Source organism: Bufo bufo, chromosome 1 (assembly GCF_905171765.1).
Source record: "Bufo bufo chromosome 1, aBufBuf1.1, whole genome shotgun sequence".
Taxonomy (NCBI): domain Eukaryota; kingdom Metazoa; phylum Chordata; class Amphibia; order Anura; family Bufonidae; genus Bufo; species Bufo bufo.
Genome location: NC_053389.1, coordinates 655,190,749 through 655,212,185, shown reverse-complemented (window position 1 = coordinate 655,212,185; position 21,437 = coordinate 655,190,749). Strand labels below are relative to the sequence as shown.

At 46.4% G+C, this 21,437-nt stretch overlaps 1 protein-coding gene across 1 annotated transcript in view; it reads left to right on the top strand.

Moving 5' to 3' along the window:
* Nucleotides 1-18,701: 18,701 nt before the first annotated feature.
* LOC120985817 (aromatase-like) overlaps nucleotides 18,702-21,437 on the top strand; it is an 80,642-nt gene continuing 77,906 nt past the window's right edge. The window contains exon 1 of the mRNA XM_040413986.1: nucleotides 18,702-18,846. Coding sequence (XP_040269920.1) covers nucleotides 18,702-18,846 — 145 coding nt within the window. The remainder of the gene's footprint in view (nucleotides 18,847-21,437) is intronic.

The window sequence follows — 21,437 nt, the reverse complement described above, 5'->3', positions numbered from 1 at the left end:
CCTGTAAGAACACAATTTCCGCTTTAAGGGATTTCAATTCCAAAAGCAAGAGTTTCCTCTTGGCGTTGGAGTTAAGCCCCTTGACATTAAAGGTTATGCACCGCATCGTGTGAGTATGAGATGATACACAATGTATGTAGGGTACAGCTCACCAAGGAGGTCCGTATATGTCAGCAGGTTCGCACCAGTCGGACAACGGATCAAAGGCAGAGCTGAGGTACACGATCTCCACAGGCAAGGAAGTTCAGGCACCTACAGCAGGAGAGAGAACACAAGGGGGAGGGGGAAGAGACATGATGGGACAAAGACAGACAAACAGATAGCAATAAACAGCTTTTCCCAGGGATGTAATCCCTGCTAGGGGCAAATAAGAAGCCCCTTCGGGGGTGAAAGTGTCGGAGACCAACAGGTTAAGGCTGACCAGGGTGCCAACTACAATTATATGAGAGAAACGAAAACAGGTTAAAACTAGGTGGAGCCTTCAGAGAGCCTGCACCGTGATGTAGCAACAAGAAAACTATGACTGGCTTAACAGAGGAAATAAGTGATCGATATGGGGACCCTTCACGGACCATCAATCCTGAGGGCGAAAGGGGTTAAGGGCAAGTTCTGGACAACCAAGTCCCCTCAGCCGTTGGCGATCAAGCAGATGGGCGATGTCATGATAACGGAGGAGACCGCGGGGAAGAGGACGCATTTGGACCAGGTCTTCTTTTCCTGGTTACAGGAGACCAAATGCGGGGCGGTGGAAGCGCTGGAGACTCAAACTCCCAATCCGACATGTCAGGGATAGGAATTCCAAGTGATTCGCAGAAAGGGCGAAGATCCGAAAAGTAACGGAGAGTCTCTGTTCTTCCTTGATGACGGACCGTCAGGGCAAAAGGGAATCCCCAGCGGTAGACGATCTGGCGGTCCCTGAGTAATGTGAGGAGAGGCTGGAGATGTCTCCTTTTCTGGAGTGTGAACCAGGATAGGTCAGGAAACAATTGAACTGGAGCGCCCTCAAAGTCAAAGTTGCGTAGAGATCTCACCTTAGCCATGATGGATTCTTTAAGGGCAAAATCTTGGACACAACTAATTACGTACCTAGGATGCGCAGCATATCCCTTAGGCTTGAGTGCTCTATGAGCTCTGTCCAACTTGATCTTCTGCGAGGATGGTTGCCCTAGGATCATGTTAAAGATGGCTTCCAGCGTAGCAAAAAGATCTTCGTCACCGGTAGCCTCCGGAAGACCCCGTACTCGGATATTGTTCCGGCGCCCTCGGTTATCCAAGTCCTCTAAATGCCGTCCCATGCCCCTGAGCACAGCCGTTTGGGCAGAAATGGATTCATGAAGCGTGGAAATATATTGCCTGGTATCGTCATGAGCATTTTCTAGGGAGTCAACCCGGTCCACCACATGTTTAATAATGGTGCGAACTGCCGCAATTTCAGCTCTGCAGGTGTCCGTGACCTCATAAATAAGAACCCGAAAGTCCTCTTTTGTAGGAAAGCAGCTAAAATAGCTCGCACAGGGCTGTGGAGGTTCAGGCAGGGGTGGGGGGTCCATAACGGCAAGTGATGGAGGGCTTGGGGATCTGGCCCAGTTGTCAGAAGGGAGAGGAGAGCTGCTGTCCTCCTGGTCCAGCAATGGAGGGGCTGGGGGCTGCTTATTTCGCCAGGGCTCAGGGGGGGTCCCAGGAAGGCTGGATGCAGGGTACCCTGGGATAATATCCCGTCCCCTAGTGGCCACAGTACCTTTAGTTGCAGTCGCCCCCTGAGAAGCGGGTCCAGGAGCCATCATGGCGGGATCCCTCCTTCCAGCAGCAGCAGGCCGAAAGTCTGGGGCGGCCGGTGAGAGCCCCAGGTCAGAGGATCCGCGTGTGGACACTGTGGACGGCGGACCAGTTCCTGGAAGAAATCCAGCAGGGGTAAGTAGCGCTGTGTCCTTCTCCCTGGTCAGGGCGCGGGAATCCAGCGGGGGGAGGGAGGAATGGCGGGAGGCCCTCTGTGCCTTGGTGCTGCGAGGTGGAAGCGCCGGACCCGGAGTGCAATCCCAGCACTGCTCAAGGGTCCTAGTAGGTGAGGGGGATCGGGGAGGGTTAGGGGTCTTTTTCGGAGCCCCTTTCTTCCAATAGGATCCAAGAGAGATGTGTCGCTGGCTATCACCGTCGGTGTCCGGACACACCCCCTCCATTCTTGTTTAGTGTTTTACGTATCGTAGATTCGCTAACATGGATGTTAGCATATGCCAGAGACTTTTGAAACGCTGCGTTCACACCTGAGCGTACGGGATGGAGCGCTCTGTATGCGCGATTGTATGCGCGTTTACAATCGCGTCTCCGGAACAAGCAAACGCCCATTGTCACGCGCTCCCGGAAGTCTATGTACGGGAACGCGCGACAAGATGCCCTAAAGAAGCTCCTGTACTTCTTGGGGCATCGGGCGTTTTACAGCGCCATCTACGCACTGTAAAACGCTCAGGTGAGAACCATTCCCATAGGGAATCATTGGTTCTTGCCTTTTGAGCGTTTTACAGCGCATAGGAACGAGCTGTAAAACGCTCAGGTGTGAACCAAGCCTAAGTGTTTAGCTGACACTCTATGATTCTTCTTCACCTCATTGAGCAGTCTGCGCTGTGCTCTTGCAGTCATCTTTACAGGATGGCCACTCCTAGGGAGAGTAGCAGCAGTGCTGAACTTTCTCCATTTATAGACAATGTGTCTTACCGTGGACTGATGAACAGCAAGGCTTTTGAAGATACTTTTATAACCCTTTCCAGCTCTATGCAAGTCAACAATTCTTAACCGTAGGTCTTCTGAGAGCTCTTTTGTGCGATGCATCATTCATATCAGGTAATGCTTCTTGTGAAAAGCAAACCCAGAACTGGTGTGTGTTTTTTATAGGGCAGGGCAGCTGTAACCAACACTTCCAATCTCATCTCATTGATTGAACCCCAGTTGGCTGACACCTCACTCCAATTAGCTCTTGGAGATGTCATTAGTTTAGGGGTTCACATACTTTTTCCACCTGCACTGTGAATGTTTACATGGTGTGTTCAATAAAAACATGGTAACATTTAATTCTTCATGTGTTATTAGTTTAAGCAGACTGTGATTGTCTATTGTTGTGACTTAAATGAAGATCAGATCACATTTTATGACCAATTTGTGCAGAAATCCATATCATTCCAAAGGGTTCACATACTTTTTCTTGCAACTGTATGTCATACCTTCACAGATTGCTGGAACGAAAAATGGCATGGTTCTTGAAGGGAATCTGTCACCAGTTTTTTGCTGCTAGGTTGTAACAGCTGCAGGGCATGCCAATGAGTCCTCAGATTCATGAGCTCACAGCGTTCCTTGCCCACCTGCCTCTGATTGACAGGTTTTTCTTCCATATGAATCAGCAGCAGGTGGGCGGGGAAAACCAGGGGCTCATGAATATCAGGACCTGTTTGGCATGTGCTGGAGCTATTTAAATACAAGATTTGGGGAAAATGTCTGGGTCAATTAAACAAAGTAACCCAGAATTTTGCTAAGGGGACCTGTCACTAGTTTATGTTGCTCTTAGGACACCATAAAACTGGTGACAGATAGACAGATAGTCACATTACAGTTCTTGGCTGTTGTTATCATCCAGTAAATATAAAAGTATGCAGGAAAGAATATTCTGACCTTGTATAACTCCCAAAAAGTTATTACAGTTTCTCGGGAGAAAATATATGTTAAAGGGTTTCTGTCAGCATTAAAATGGGTATTAACCTGGCTGACATTAGTGATGTGCTAATGTCAGCTGAACATAACTATATTAGTCCTATTTCACTATGTGCCGCCGTTATTTAAAAACAGTACACCCTCTCCTTCATTGATGCCAGCATCGCTCTTCTTCCGGGTGTACTGTGATGTATGCGTTGCAGGCACAGTAAGGAAGTCCACAGCTGGCTGGCATCCCTTCTTCACTACGCTTCGCCTTCACCGCATACTAAACGGCTGAAGATTTCACCCGAACTCAGGGCCAGGCAGGAGGATGTGAACGCTGCCTGGCCCTGTCAATCAAGTGTAGTAGGGCGTGGCCAGAGGTGGGAGAACGGAGCCTCTAGGAGCTGGAGCAACGCCCCCTGCTCCTAGAGGCTAATTTGCATATTATAAGTACATTTTTTTATTTTTTTATAACGATGGCACATAGTGAAATGGGACTAATATAGTTATCTTAAGCTGACAATAGCACATCACTAATAGTGATGGACGAACATCGGCCGGGACGGACAAATGTACGTGAACTGCAAGTGTGCGGCGGGCCACATTCATTTTGATGGCAGGCAAACCTGGAAAACCTTCAAGTCATATTTGCAGTCACCAAATACTTACTAGAAGTGCACAAATAGTCCCACAACATGGATAGTGACATACTAGAGGAGGATCAATGACAAAAATTCCCACAAAAAAATATGTTTTTTAATCAGAGGCCATTTTTATGCATCTTAAAGGGAAAATCTCAAAAATATGCCCTGCTGGAGCCTAGAAACTGTTTATTTTAGGCCACGGGAGTACGGGCCCTAAAAATTAGGCATTTACCGGACAGAAAAGATCAAGTGATTATGTGGCTGGAGGTATATTAGATGGTCATTGGATAACAATTTTACTGCAGGCCAGTGGAGTACAGGCACCAAACATTAGGCATTCCCCATACAGAAAAGAACAAGTGATTATGTGGCTGGAGGTACATTAGGCGGTCACCGTATAAAAATGTTACTGTCGGCCAGTTAGATTACAGGTCCCAAAAATTAGGCATTCACCGTACAGAAAAGATCAAGTGATTATGTGGCTGGAGGTATATTAGATGGTCATTGGATATCAATTTTACTGCAGGCCAGTGGAGTACAGGCCACAAATATTAGGCATTCACTGTACAGAAAAGATCAAGTGATTATGTGGCTGGAGGTATTTTAGACGGTCATTGGATATCAATTTTACTGCAGGCCAGTGGAGTACAGGCCCCAAACATTAGGCATTCACCAAACAGAAAAGACCAAGTGATTATGTGGCTGGAGGTATATTAGACAGTCAGTGGATATCAATTTTACTGCAGGCCAGTGGAGTACAGAACACAAACATTAGGCATTCACCGTACAGAAAAGATCAAGTGATTATGTGGCTGGAGGTATATTAGATGGTCATTGGATATCAATTTTACTGCAGGCCAGTGGAGTACAGGCCACAAATATTAGGCATTCACTGTACAGAAAAGATCAAGTGATTATGTGGCTGGAGGTATTTTAGATGGTCATTGGATATCAATTTTACTGTAGGCCAGTGGAGTACAGGCCCCAAACATTAGGCATTCACCAAACAGAAAAGACCAAGTGATTATGTGGCTGGAGGTATATTAGATGGTCAGTGGATATAAATATTACTGCAGGCCAGTAAGGTACAGACCACAAACATTAGGCATTCACCATACAGAAAAGATCAAGTGATTATGTGGCTGGAGGTATATTAGACGCTCATTGGATAATAATTTTACTGTAGGCCAGTAAAAATACATGTCAAATACATATGTTTAAAAGAGCGAAAAATATTAAATTGGATTAAAAACATGGCTAATGAAATCCCCCCTCTTGAATAAACCCCAATTGATAATAGGTGAAATTCGATAACACATAGTCGTCACAGGTGTTGAATTTCTCAGAGGCCCCAACAATTAGGCATTCACCGTACAAAAAAAGATCAAGTGATTATGTGGCTGGAGGTATATTAGACCGTCATTGGATAACAATTTTACTGCAGGCAAGTGGAGTACAGGCCCCAAACATTAGGCATTCACCAAACAGAAAAGATCAAGTGATTATGTGGCTGAAGGTATATTAGACGGTAATTGGATAACAATTTTACTGCAGGCAAGTAGAGTACAGGCCCCAAACATTAGGCATTCACTGGACAGAAAAGGCCTTTTATGCCGCTGTATTTACATAAGACAGGGACCATTCTTTTTCTGGGTGGTGGCGGATATGTGTGGGTTGGCATGAGGAAATTTAATTAAACGTGGTCGTTACAGGTGTTGAATTCCTCCGAGATCCATGCCTCATTCATTTTTAGAAATGTGAGGTAGTCCACACTGTCGTGAGTTAGGCAAGTGCGCTTATCGGTCACGATTACCCCTGCTGGGCTGAACGTCCTTTCGACAGGACACTCGACGAGGGGCAAGCTAAGAGTTCCATGGCAAATTGTGCCAGCTCTGGCCACAGGTAAAGCCTGCACACCCAGTTCTCAGAGAGTCCACATCGGCCGTTAAACCGATGTAGTCGGACACCTGTCGGTCTAGGCATTCCCTGAGGCTGGATCCGGAGGGCAGCTGTCAATGGGTTGGCTGCAAGAATGACCTCATATCCGAAGTGACCAACACATCTTGAAACCGCCCTCTTCTTGCATGCGTGGTAGGATTGGTACCCGCAACTGTTTTTCTGTGGGTGGAAATTCCTCTGCCAGCACCCGAAACAGCAGAATGCAGCATCTCTCGCAGCAAGTCCTGGAAATGCTGCATTCTGACAGCCCTCTGTGATGCTGGTAACATGTCTGCCATTTTGTGTTTGTACCGGGAGTCTAAGTATGTTGCCACCCAGTACTGGTCCTTGCCCTTTATACTTTTTATACAGGGGTCCCTCTTCAAACACTGGAGCATGAAGGCCCCCATTTGCACTAAATTGGAAGCGGTCGAGCGCCCTGGTTCCTCCTCATCGCCCAGGAGAAAGTCGTCCTTGGTCTCCTCACCCCAGCCACGGACAACACCAGGGATCCCCGAAAAGTTTAAAGCCTGCTCTTCTTGCTCCTCCTCCTTCTCCCCCCAGCCATCATCCTCTTCTGACTCCTCTTCAGACTCCTGCCGATTTGTCTCAGATGGAGTAACCCCCACTGGGAATTCATTCAGCATTGCGACTTCCTAATCTTCCGACTCCTGCTCCTTGGCGGCTTGATCAATGACACGACGCAATGCATGCTCCAGAAAGAAGGCGTAAGGTACGATGTAACTGATGGTGCCCTGGCTGCGACTGACCAGTTTGGTGATCTCATCAAATGGCCGCAGAAGTTTGCATGCATTGCGCATGAGCAGCCACTGGCGCAGTGAAAAGAACCTGTCCTGCTGGTAGTCTTTAATGGCACGTTGCTGCTGGAGCAGCCTATCAAGCCTTTACAAGGTGGAGTTCCAGCGCGTCGGGCTGTCACAAATCAGACATCTGACCGGCAGGTGGTATCACCGCTGAACATCAGCAAGGCGAGTCATGGCCGTGTAAGATCTTCTAAAATGGCCAGAGATTTTCCTGGCCTGCCGCAAGACCTCCTGGACCCCGGGGTATTTGGCAACGAATCACTGCATGACTAAGTTCAGGACGTGTGCCATGCACGGCACATGTGTCATTTTTCCCTGTTTTAGCGCGCTCAGCCGATTGGCACCGTTGTCGCACACCACTTTACCAATTGTCAAATTGAGCAAGGTTAGCCACTGATCGGCCTGTGACCGCAGAGCTGAAAGCAGTGCAGGATCGGTGTGGCTCTTGGCTTCCAGGCACAACAGCCACAGCACAGCATGGCACGTCAAATAGGTTCTGGGGAGCTTGGGGGGTGCAGCGGAAGAGGCGGTAGCAGTAGAAAAAGAAGGAGTCAGCCGAGGAGGAGACGGAGAATGGAGTAGGAGAAGGAGAAGAAGAGGCAGGCCTGCATGCAATCCGTGGCGGTAACATCAAATCCACATGGGTGCCACGGTTTGGATGCTTGACAGCCATCAGAAGGTTCACCCAGTAGGCAGTAAAAGTTATGTACCCTCCCTGTCCGTGTTTGCTAGACCACGTGTCTGTGGTCAGATGTATCTTGGCACCGACACTGTGCCAGAGATATATTCACTTGCCGCTGAACGTGGCCATATAGCTCTGGGATGCCCTTCTGGAAGAAATATTTCCTTCCGAGGACCTTCCATTGCAGTGTGCCAATGGCCACAAATTTTCTAAAGGCCTCCGAGTCCACCAGTTTATATGGCAGTAGTTGGCAGGCTAGGAGTTCCGACAAGCCAGCGGTCAGCCGTTGGGCAAGAGGGTTATCCGGCATCATCAACTTTTTACGCTCGAACATTTGGGCCACGGAAGCCTGCCTTCTGCCAAATGAACGCGACGACGCCACAATGGAATGTGGAATGGAGGACAAATGGGAGGAGAGAGGAGAAGAAGAAGAAGGACGTGGATCACCGGGAGTGTGGCTTTGTGGGTTCTGACAGTGTTGCTCCCACTGGGCTCGGTGATGGGAGGCCAGGTGCCTTCATAAGGGGGTCGTCCCTAGGTGAGTGTTGGGCTTACCGCGACTTATGCGTTGACAGCACAGGCTGCAGATGCAACACTATTGTCAGCAGCTGACATTTAAAAAAAAGCCCACACTGTGGAGCCATATGCCGGCGCCCTGGGAGCGCCAGATGTGACCGTGCATGGTGGATGGCTCGCTCCAGATACATTTGCAGTCTGCTTTTAGCCTCCTGTGCACTGCGAGTTTTGACTGCTTCTCCTCCTTCTACACCCTATCGGCTACTCTGTCTCTCCCTCTGAACTCCCCTCCTCTTCCTCTGTTGTGGGCACCCACGTGACATCTATCGACACGTCATCATCGTCACCTTCACCACCACTGACATTAAAGATCTCGGAGTAGGCAGCAACAGTGGGGACCTCATTCCTTGTCTGAGCTGGGTACTGTCGGCGGCCGTTGCTACCTCCTCTTCCTCATCCGATACCAAGAATGGCTGCGTATCGGTAAGGTCTAGGAATGGATGGGAAAATAATTGCTCTGACTCAAGTGGAGGGGCTATGGTGGTGGTGGTAGTAGTGTTTTTGGGGGTGCACACAGCTGAGAGTGAGGAGGGTGCAGATACAGAGGATGAGGAGGGTGCAGAAGCGGAAGGCTGAGTGAGCCACTCAACCAACTCTGGTGCATCCTTTGACGTACTCACACGCACCTTCTCCAACTTCCCACTTAGGCTCCGGCTTGGTGCACCTGCCTGACCCCTACCACCCCTGCGGAATGCCCTGCCTCTTCCTCTGCCTGTCATTTTCAAAATGACCCTGTGACAAAGTCCCTATAGAAGAGCAGTATTTGTGGAAGCAGGTATATCGCAGGCCTCAATCAATATTTGGTGGAAGCCGATATATCAAATCCCTTAATCAATATTTGGTGGAAGCCGGTGTATCGCAGGCCTCAATCTATATTTGGTGGAAGCTGGTATATCAATCCTCTCTATCAGTATTTTTTGGAAATAGGTATATAGAACCCCTTAATGAGTATTTTCTGGAAGCTAGTAAATCAAACCCCTTAATCAATATTTGGTGGAAGCTGTAGTATTGCAGGCCTCAATCTATATTTGGTGGAAGCCGGTATATCAATCCCCTCTATCAGTATTTTGTGGAAACGGGTATATACAGTGGGGGAAATAATTATTTGACCCCTCACTGATTTTGTAAGTTTGTCCAATGACAAAGAACTGAAAAGTCTCAGAACAGTATCATTTCAATGGTAGGTTTATTGTAACAGTGGCAGATAGCACATCAAAAGGAAAATCGAAAAAATAACTTTAAATAAAAGATAGCAACTGATTTGCATTTCATTGAGTGAAATAAGTATTTGAACCCTCTAACAAAAAAAGACTTAATACTTGGTGGAAAAACCCTTGTTTGCAAGCACAGAGGTCAAACGTTTCTTGTAATTGATGACCAAGTTTGCGCACATTTTAGGAGGAATGTTGGTCCACTCCTCTTTGCAGATCATCTCTAAATCCCTAAGGTTTCGAGGCTGTCTCTGTGCAACTCTGAGCTTGAGCTCCCTCCATAGGTTTTCGATTGGATTAAGGTCCGGAGACTGACTAGGCCACTCCATGACCTTAATGTGCTTCTTCTTGAGCCACTCCTTTGTTGCCTTTGCTGTATGTTTTGGGTCATTGTCGTGCTGGAACACCCATCCACGACCCATTTTCAGTTTCCTGGCAGAGGGAAGGAGGTTGTCGCTCAGGATTTCACGATACATGGCTCCGTCCATTTTCCCGTTTATGCGAATAAGTTGTCCTGTGCCCTTAGCAGAAAAACACCCCCAAAGCAAAATGTTTCCACCCCCATGCTTGACGGTGGGGACGGTGTTTTGGGGGTCATAGGCAGCATTTTTCTTCCTCCAAACACAGCGAATTGAGTTAATGCTAAAGAGCTCTATTTTGGTCTCATCAGACCACAGCACCTTCTCCCAGTCACTCTCTGAATCATTCAGGTGTTCATTGGCAAACTTCAGACGGGCCTGCACATGTGCCTTCCTGAGCAGGGGGACCTTGCGAGCCCTGCAGGATTTTAATCCATTGCGGTGTAATGTGTTTCCAATGGTTTTCTTGGTGACTGTGGTCCCTGCTAATTTGAGGTCATTAACTAACTCCTCCCGTGTAGTTCTAGGATGCTTTTTCACCTTTCTCAGAACCATTGACACCCCACGAGGTGAGATCTTGCGTGGAGCCCCAGAGCGAGGTCGATTGATGGTCATTTTGTGCTCCTTCCATTTTCGAACAATCGCACCAACAGTTGTCACCTTCTCTCCCAGCTTCTTGCTAATGGTTTTGTAGCCCATTCCAGCCTTGTGCAGGTCTACAATTTTGTCTCTGACATCCTTGGACAGCTCTTTGGTCTTTCCCATGTTGGAGAGTTTGGAGTCTGCTTGATTGATTGATTCTGTGGACAGGTGTCTTTTATACAGGTGACTAGTTAAGACAGGTGTCCTTAATGAGGGTGACTAATTGAGTAGAAGTGTCTAACCACTCTGTGGGAGCCAGAACTCTTAATGGTTGGTAGGGGTTCAAATACTTATTTCACTCAATGAAATGCAAATCAGTTGCTATCTTTTATTTAAAGTTATTTTTTCGATTTTCCTTTTGATGTGCTATCTGCCACTGTTACAATAAACCTACCATTGAAATGATACTGTTCTGAGACTTTTCATTTCTTTGTCATTGGACAAACTTACAAAATCAGTGAGGGGTCAAATAATTATTTCCCCCACTGTAGAACACCTTAATGAGTATTTGCTGGAAGCCGGTATATCAAACCCCTTAATCAATATTTGGTGGAAGCTGGTGTATCGCAGGTCTCAATCAATATTTGGTGGAAGCCGGTATATCAATCCCCTCTATCAGTATTTTGTGGAAACAGGTATATAGAACACCTTAATGAGTATTTGCTGGAAGCCGGTATATCAAACCCCTTAATCAATATTTGGTGGAAACCGATGTATCGCAGTCCTCAATCAATATTTTGTGGAAGCCAGTGTATCACACCCCTCAATCAATATTTTGTGGAAGCCGGCGTATCACACCCCTCAATCAGTATTTTGTGGAAGCAGGTATATCAAACCCCTTAATCAGTATTTTGTGGAAGCAGGTATATCACACCCCTTAATCAGTTTTTTTGGGGGAAACAGGTATATCTGTCACTACCAGAGTTTTGAGACGTTCTCACAGCTCTGTTTCTCCACCCCTGTGATGATGTCACTACTAGAGCTTGGAGGAGTCCTCCCAGCTGTTCCTCCTGCGTTTGATTTCCCTGCCTTTAAATCACCCCTCCTCCTTTCTAGGCTGTGGATTATAGTTCTCATTTGAGTTGTAGCTCTTGCTTGAGTATCTTCACTTGTTAGCTTTCATTTCACTGGACCTGTGTTCTGCTGCAGCAAGCACTCCGGATATTGCCAGCTGTCTTTGGATCCGTCTTCTCTGCGGCTGCAGCCCCTTCAGCTAAGTGTGCAGACATTGTTGTGTACCTGTTTATTTTCTGACTGGATCTGAGGCGGCCACGGTTCCCTCCATATACTGAGCAGGGCACCGGTGACCGTGCCCCTTCCACTATTGTAGGGGTTACAGTGGTCATCAGTCTTAGGTACGTGGGCATGCCCCGTTCCACCATTTGGATCCGGGCATGTGCTTTAGCAGCATAGGGAGAGCTTTGAGGGTCTGACAGGGGTCACCCTTTATCCTCCCTAGTTTGGGTCCGGTCAGTAGCTCTATTAACTGTGTATGCTCTTGTTGCTCACATACAGCCGTGACATTATAATCCACCAAAACCGTCCTTTTTGACATGGATCCGCTTTCTGGCCTGGTTGACCGCATGCAGGGTCTTTCTTTGGAAGTAGCGGATCTCCGTCAATCTATGTCTCAGCTTCAAGCATTGGGCTCTGCTCCGGATCATGGAGTCTGTTGCGAGCCAAAGGTCTCACTTCCGGAAACGTTCTCCGGGGGCAGTGAGAATTTTGTTCGCTTCAGAGAGGCATGCAAACTCCATTTTTGCTTGTGTCCCCACTCCTCTGGTAAGGAGGAGCAGAGGGTGAGGATTGTCATCTCCCTGCTCAGGGGTAATGCTCAGACTTGGGCTTTTTCGCTGCCATCAGGGGATCCCTCCCTTCGATCCGTGAAAAAGATTTTTTGTGGCCCTGGGGCAGATATATGATGACCCGGATCGTGTTGCTCTGGCCGAATCTAACTTACGTGTTTTATGCCAGAACAAACTGTCTGCGGAGCTTTATTGTTCTGAATTTCGGAGATGGGCAGCTGATTCAGGTTGGAATGATGCTGCACTCCGGAGTCAGTTCTGTCATGGTCTCTCAGAGAGATTGAAAGATGCGTTTGCTTTCCATGAGAGACCAACGTCCTTAGAGTCTGCCATGTCATTGGCGGTACGCCTTGACAGGCGTCTAAGAGAAAGAAACGAGACCTCTCTGTCCAGCCATTGTCAGTCTAGGGGCAGTGGTGCAGACTCATTCAGTGTGCAGGGGCCTCATCCTGTCTCGCTCCCCTCTGAGGAGGAGCCCATGCAGCTAGGTCGACTTGCCCCTGATAAAAGAGGATTTAGTCCTCAGAGTATGGTGCGTTTTTGTTGTGGGGGCATAGCTCATTTGGCAAATGTTTGTCCGTCTAGGAGATTCTTGAACTGTACTAAGAGCAATAATAAGAGAAATACCTCAAAAGGTAAATCATCAAATTCTGCTTCATCTGCTACTTTGGGCAAAGTTGATGTAGGAATTGATGCTTTTCCTCTGACCTGCAGTTCCCGTTTTCTCCTGTCTGCCAGGGTGGCGCTAGAGAGCAAAGTCATTTCTTGTGAGATTTTTGTCGATAGTGGAGCGGCCGTCAATCTTATTGACACTCAATTTGTAGCCACGCATGGTTTTCAGGTTTGCACATTAGAAAAGGATATACCTGTTTTTGCTATTGACTCTGCTCCACTCTCACAGAGATCCCTGAAGGGCATTGTTCACAATATCCGGCTAGCTGTAGGTGACACTCATGTGGAGGATATATCTTGTTTTGTCCTTAACGGATTGCCTTCTCCTCTAGTTTTGGGGTTACCCTGGCTCACTAGACATAACCCCACTTTTGATTGGCAAGGAAGGCAAATAAATGAGTGGAGTGACTTTTGTAGAGAAAATTGTCTCACAGCGACTTTTGCAGAGGTGTCTACTAAAACTGTGCCATCATTTCTCTCTGATTTCTCGGACGTGTTTTCCGAGAGCGGTGTTCAGGAGCTACCTCCTCACCGGGAGTTTGACTGTCCCATTAACCTCATTCCCGGCGCCAAGTTGCCAAAAGCACGCCTCTACAATCTCTCACAACCGGAAAGAATCGCAATGCGAACCTATATCTCCGAGAGTCTCGATAAGGGGCATATTCGTCCCTCAAAATCACCTGTTGCCGCGGGGTTTTTTTTTGTTAAAAAAAAAGATGGCTCTCTGAGACCTTGCCTAGATTTTAGGGAGCTGAACCGTATCACGATTCGCGATCCCTATCCCCTTCCTCTGATCCCGGACCTCTTCAACCAAATTGTTGGGGCCAAGGTTTTTTCCAAATTGGATTTGAGAGGCGCGTACAACCTGGTCAGGGTCAGAGAGGGGGATGAATGGAAAACGGCCTTTAATACTCCTAACGGGCATTTCGAGAATCTCGTTATGCCTTTCGGCCTGATGAATGCTCCGGCCGTCTTTCAGCATTTTGTTAATAGTATTTTCTACCATTTAATGGGGAAATTTGTATTGGTGTATCTTGATGATATTTTGATTTTTTCCCCTGATGTTCAGACCCATCAGGATCATCTTTTTCAGGTTCTGCAGATTCTGCGGGAAAATAAATTGTACGCCAAGCTGGAGAAATGTCTTTTTATGGTATCGGAGATTCAATTTCTGGGTTTTCTCCTCTCTGCTTCTGGTTTTCGCATGGATCCGGAGAAGGTCCGTACTGTACTTGAGTGGGAGCTTCCTGAGAATCAGAAGGCATTGATGCGCTTTCTGGGTTTTGCGAACTATTACAGAAAGTTCATTTTGAATTATTCCTCTGTTGTCAAACCCCTTACTGACATGACAAAAAAGGGGGCGGATTTTTCCTCTTGTTCGGAGGAGGCGCTTGCAGCTTTTTCTAAGATTAAAGAAAGTTTTGCGTCTGCTCCCGTCTTGGTGCATCCCGATGTTTCCTTACCTTTTATTGTTGAGGTGGATGCTTCCGAGGTGGGTGTGGGTGCGGTTTTGTCCCAGGGCCCTTCTCCTGCCAAATGGCGACCCTGTGCCTTTTTCTCTAAAAAACTCTCCCCGGCAGAGAGAAACTATGATGTGGTAAATAGGGAGTTGTTGGCCATCAAGTTGGCTTTCGAGGAATGGCGCCATTGGTTGGAGGGGGCCAGGCACCCTATCACCGTTTTTACCGACCATAAGAATCTGGCATACTTGGAGTCGGCCAGGCGTATGAATCCGAGACAGGCCAGATGGTCTCTGTTCTTCTCCAGATTCAATTTTGTCGTTACATTCCGCCCTGGGATCAAAAATGTGAAGGCTGATGCTCTCTCTCGCTGTTTTCCTGGAGGAGGAAACTCCGAGGACCCGGGTGCCATTTTGGCGGAGGGGGTAGTTGTTTCTGGTCTATATTCCGATTTGGAGGCCGAGGTCCAGGCTGCCCAGACTGAGGCACCTGCCCGTTGTCCTTTTGGGAAGTTGTTTGTGCCTCCTGAGCTACGTCACAAACTCTTCAAGGAGCATCATGATACTGTTCTTGCTGGTCACCCCGGGAGTAGAGCCACGGTAGATCTCATTGCTCGGAGATTTTGGTGGCCGGCTCTTCGTAAGTCGGTGGAGGGTTTTGTGGCTGCTTGTGAGACGTGCGCTCGCGCTAAGGTCCCTCGTTCACGGCCTTCAGGTTCCCTTCTCCCGTTACCCATACCTTCCCGTCCTTGGACACACCTGTCCATGGACTTTATCACGGATCTTCCTCGTTCCTCAGGGAAGTCGGTGATCCTGGTGGTGGTGGACCGTTTTAGCAAGATGGCTCATTTCGTACCTTTCCCTGGTTTACCCAATGCTAAAACGTTGGCGCAAGCTTTTGTCGACCATATTGCTAAATTGCACGGCATACCCTCTGATATTGTTTCCGATAGAGGCACGCAGTTTGTGTCCAGGTTCTGGAAGGCTTTCTGTTCTCGCCTGGGGGTTCGGCTGTCCTTCTCTTCTGCTTTTCACCCGCAGTCGAATGGTCAGACTGAACGCCTCAATCAGAATCTGGAGACATATTTGCGCTGTTTTGTGGCAGAGAACCAGGAGGATTGGTGTTCATTTCTCCCTCTTGCTGAGTTTGCTCTGAACAACCGTCGTCAGGAATCTTCTGATAAGTCACCATTCTTTGGTGCATATGGGTTCCATCCGCAGTTTGGGACATTCTCGGGAGGGGCTCTTTCTGGTTTACCTGAGGAGGAGAGATTTTCCTCGTCTTTGTCTACCATTTGGCAAAAGATTCAGAGTAATCTTAGAAAGATGAGTGAGAAGTATAAGCGTGTGGCTGATAAGAGACGTGTGCCTGGTCCGGACCTGAATGTGGGTGATCTGGTGTGGTTGTCTACAAGAAATATTAAACTGAAGGTTCCCTCCTGGAAATTGGGTCCCAAGTTTATTGGGCCTTATAAAATCTTGTCAGTCATCAATCCTGTTGCCTTCCGTCTTGATCTTTCACGGGTTTGGAAGATACATAATGTATTTCACAGATCTCTCTTAAAACCATATGTCCAGCCCACGGTACCCTCCTCTTTGCTTCCTCCTCCGATTTTGGTTGATGGCAATCTGGAGTTTGAGGTTTCCAGAATTGTGGACTCTCGCATTGTCCGCGGTTCTCTTCAGTACCTCGTTCATTGGAAGGGTTATGGTCCTGAGGAGAGGATGTGGGTTCCGGTGTCGGACATTAAAGCCACTCGCCTCATCAGGGCATTTCATAGGGCTCATCCTGAGAAGGTGGGTCCTGGGTGTCCGGCGTCCACCCGTAGAGGGGGGGTACTGTCACTACCAGAGTTTTGAGACGTTCTCACAGCTCTGTTTCTCCACCCCTGTGATGATGTCACTACTAGAGCTTGGAGGAGTCCTCCCAGCTGTTCCTCCTGCGTTTGATTTCCCTGCCTTTAAATCACCCCTCCTCCTTTCTAGGCTGTGGATTATAGTTCTCATTTGAGTTGTAGCTCTTGCTTGAGTATCTTCACCTGTTAGCTTTCATTTCACTGGACCTGTGTTCTGCTGCAGCAAGCACTCCGGATATTGCCAGCTGTCTTTGGATCCATCTTCTCTGCGGCTGCAGCCCCTTCAGCTAAGTATGCAGACATTGTTGTGTACCTGTTTATTTTCTGACTGGATCTGAGGCGGCCACGGTTCCCTCCATATACTGAGCAGGGCACCGGTGGCCGTGCCCCTTCCACTATTGTAGGGGTTACAGTGGTCATCAGTCTTAGGTACGTGGGCATGCCCCGTTCCACCATTTGGATCCGGGCATGTGCTTTAGCAGCATAGGGAGAGCTTTGAGGGTCTGACAGGGGTCACCCTTTATCCTACCTAGTTTGGGTCCGGTCAGTAGCTCTATTAACTGTGTATGCTCTTGTTGCTCACATACAGCCGTGACAATATCACACCAGTTGCAATTAGTTATTGCAATAGCGTTTGTCCCTCTATCTAGCTGCTGTATCTCAGCAGAACCGCACACAACTGCTGCACAATACAAATGCACTATAATATACTTTCTATGTTAGAAAGTATATTATGAGTATATCACACCCTTCAGTATATCACAACTATCGATAGCACACATATACCAGTCCTTAAAAGGACTTTTGTGGCCCTATTAGCTAGCGTTTGGTGTCCCTAACAGTCTGTCCCTGCTCCACACAGCAGCCTCTCTTTACACTGGCAAAAAACTGAATGCAAAATGGCTGCCAGATCGGATTTATTTATAGGGTAGGGGGTGTGTCCATGTGCTGAAACGTCTCAATTGGCTGTCCTGTCCCACCTGATGGATGTGTCATAGGTCAAAGTTCTGCACAATGCAAAGCATATGGCGCTGGCGGACATCGCCATATGTTCGCATGTTCAGCGAACCGCAAACGATCAAAGTTCGCCACGAAACGACCGCCGGGCGAACCGGAAGGCAATCCCTGATCACTAATGTCAGCCAGGTTAATACCCATTTTTCTGACAGAAACCCTTTAAACATTGATCTTACAACATTATTATACTTGTTTGTCTCCTTTTTTGGATACCTGCATATAGCTTTGGGTTTCCAAACAGAATTTCCGCACAGAAGTTCGTGCGGATTTCAACGTTTTCCATGTTACTCGCAGATTTTGATGCAGTTTTGTTCCAGTCTCATCCATTCTATTGCAAAGGGTAAATCCACACAATTGACATGCTGCAGATCTCAAAATTCGCAAACCAGGTCAATTTCCGTGTGTAAAATATACGCAAAGTGTACATAAGATTTGTCTAGTCTCATTCACTTTGCTGGTACTGCATTATGCTGCAGTTTTACCACACCAAACTTTGCATGAAAAAAACGCATCTAATTCACAATGTATGCAGGTAGTCTAAGATTGGATTCCCACATGGGTTTTTTCAGTTTTTAGTTTTTTTTTGTGTGATGATTTTTGCCATGTTTTTTAGGCAAAAACTACCTGCTCCAGATGATGCATGGAAGTCTATGTGAAATATTAAGCACAGGACAAACAGGCATTTTTGTGTAATGGTATTTTTTACCCTTGAGGTTCATTTTTGGGTTCAATGGTGATTTTTTTTTTATTGCAAAATGCTCTGGGTCTGTCATTTTTCCCTCATTGCCTGGCATTTTTCTCCCATAGAGCACCATTGTTTTTTTTCAGCTTCAAAAAAACTTAAATGCAAAATGTGTTGGTATTTTTTAATGGTACACAAAGTGACATTACAGGGGGCACATCATTTTCTATAAAAAAAAAACACTAGGCTTACAAAGAATGGCATTAAAAGGGACAAGTGCTAATTGCTACAAAAACTGTGTCCAAAAAGGTATGAAAATATTACCTTAAAATACGCAAAGTAAAATCCATGTAAACCCTATGTGTAAAGTTCAGAATTTCTAAAATTGCATTGGTACAAATGACTTGTCAAGGGCATCCTTCACTGATGGCACATGTATAATCAATGAGAAATGTGTAGTACAAAGTTGATGAAGAAATCTTATCTTTCTGTTTTGACTAAGCTTTCTTGCTATGAAGCAGATTCCCAAAACATGAAAAGGGTAAATGCCAGCACTATAGGCCTTAGATCTTCTGTCTGCTGTCCAAGTGACAGTGTCCAAGTTAATTCTCTCTTCACCTGTACTTAGGAAGAGAAGACCAGCCTGGAAAGACATGCTTCCAGAAGTCTTGAATCCAATGCAGTACAACATCACGGGGGTTATGCCCAGTGTGGCCCCAGCAACAGCCGCCTCTGTGGTGGCATTCATCTTTTTGCTTATACTTATTTGGAATTACGAGGAGACATCTTCAATACCAGGTAAGAGGAGTCAATTTACTTCATCTGACTTTCCATAGGGAGCCTTTGCATTACTGCCCACACCGGAATAAGTATTTTTTTTATAAAACTGCTATAACTATATCACCTGATGCAGAAGTTGTAATACTCTGTACTGCGGCTACTGAATATACAGAGCGCAGGTAGACAAAGTGATGCAGTCAATGAAGAGGCAGATGAGCTTGCCCGAGCTCACAGTCAATAGCATGGGTCATCATCCGGCTATTGTGAATCCACAAAACCCCTGCCTAAATGAAATCAGTATCTATCTATCTATCTGCCTATCTATCCATCCATCCATCCATCTATAATATATCTCTATTTACAGTGCCTTGAAATAGTATTCATAGCCCTTGAACTTTTCCACATTTATCACGTTACACCCATAAATTTAAATTTTATTGGGATTTTATGTGATAGATCAACACAAAGTAGCAAGTATATATGAAGTAAAAAGAAAATGATACAAGTGTGGTTGGTGTGCATTTGTCCCCTGTACCCTGATACCCCTAAATAAAATCCTTTTGAAGTCACCAAATTAGTATATAGAGCCCACCTGTGTGTAATTTATTCTCAGTATAACTACAGCTGTTCTGTGAAGGCCTCAGAGGTTTGTTAGTGAACATTATTGAGAAAGATGAGATCTGCACACCCCTCATTTGTGGGTGCTCATAGAGGACCATAGTCAATCCACGTACATAAGGAGATATGGCACACCAAAATTCTTTTCAAGTGATGCTTTAATTCATAGTCTACATATTTTAACCGAAACATTAGGACTTTGCATGGCCTTTAAAGTCTGTTTTAAATTTTGGATAAAAAGCATGTACAAAATGATTTTAATATGTACACTATGAATTAAAGCATCACTTGAAAAGAATTTTGGTGTGCCATAGATCTCCTTATATGTTAGAGAACATTAGTGATCAAACAGCATCATGAAAACCAAGGAACACACCAGAATAAAGTTGTTCAGAAGTGTAAAGCAGGGTTAGGATATAAAAAATATCCCAACCTCTGAACTTCTCACGGAGGAAACATTGCGTGCAGAGGTTTTAGTCCAGCCGAATACTGGCATACAGTATTGGCCGAGTAGTAGCTGGAACTCCACCGGACCCCGTCATAGTCAATAGGGCCGGCAGGCATTCCAGGAACATCCGGCAATGCCGACTCTGGAGAACACCGACAGACTGTTCTCTGCCAGAAAAGCCTGTGAGAGAGCTGTGCCATCAGTGTGAAAGTTACCTTACAATAGGTGGTGAAGCCTCATCTTATTTTGCTATTGGGCACTATGAGTTAGTCCTCATGCACACGACCGTTTTTGTGGAACGCATCCGAGCCGCTTTTTTTGCGGCTCGGGTGCGGACCCATTCACTTCAATGGGGCCGCAAAAGATGCGAACAGCACTCCGTGTGCTGTCCGCATCCGTTGCACCGTTCCGTGGCCCCGAAAAAAAATTAGAGCATGTCCTATTCTTGTCCGTTTTGCGGACAAGAATAGGCATTTCTACAATGGGCCGCCCGTTACGTTCCACAAATTGCGGAAGGCACGCAGGTGGCTTCCACTTTTTGCGGATCCGCGGTTTGCGGACCGCAAAAAAACGGCATGGTCGTGTGCATGAGGCCTTATAGTTATGCCCCTGCTTCTATCTATCTATCTATTGCTCTGTCTCATATCTATATATCTATCTAGTGTCTATCCATCTCATCTATCTATCTGTCTCATATCTATATCTATCTATCACTGGACCTCAGTGTCAAATAAGTAACATGTAGCTGACCAAAGCTTGTCATTTGGCATGCAGAATATTAGGTCATATGGATGCCATAACGATAGATCACTGTTTCTATGAGTCAGAGCCGTTGTCTCTCTGGTAGACCCATCCATTACGTAACGGACGATTCATCTGAATGGGGCTTGCAGAAATATATGTGCTTTCTGGAAAATCTCATTTAGAGCTCATGCACACGAATGTGCCGTTTTTTGCGGTCTGCAAATTGCGGATCCGCAAAAAACAGATGCTGCCCGTGTGCCTTCCGCAATTTGCGGAACAGGAGGCCCATTATAGAAATGCCTATTCTTTTCCGCAAAATGGACAAGAATAGGACATGCCTCAGAATTTTTGCGGGGCCACAGAAGGGAGCAACGGATGCAGACAGCACACAGAGTGCTGTCTGCATCTTTTGCAGACCCATTGAAATAAAATGGTTCCATATACGAACCGTATATGGAATCAAAATACGGCCCGTATACGGAACGCAAAAAAACTTTGTGTGCATGAGCCCTTAGATGTATAGAACTGATTTTCTGATTTTGATTCCTGATTTGAAAAAATATCTGTAATAAAATTTGCCACATTTGAAGGAACCCGAATACTGTATTTCCACTCCACAAAATCTGAAAATGCAAGTGTGACCCAAGTATCCGATTTATAGCACAGTAATGAATGCTTCTCCCTAACTAAACAAAAAGCCCAGCATAGTTAAACGGGAAACTTCAGCAAATGGCATTTATCATGTAAATAAAGTTAATACAAGGCACTTCTAATACACTGACCATATCCAGGGACTATG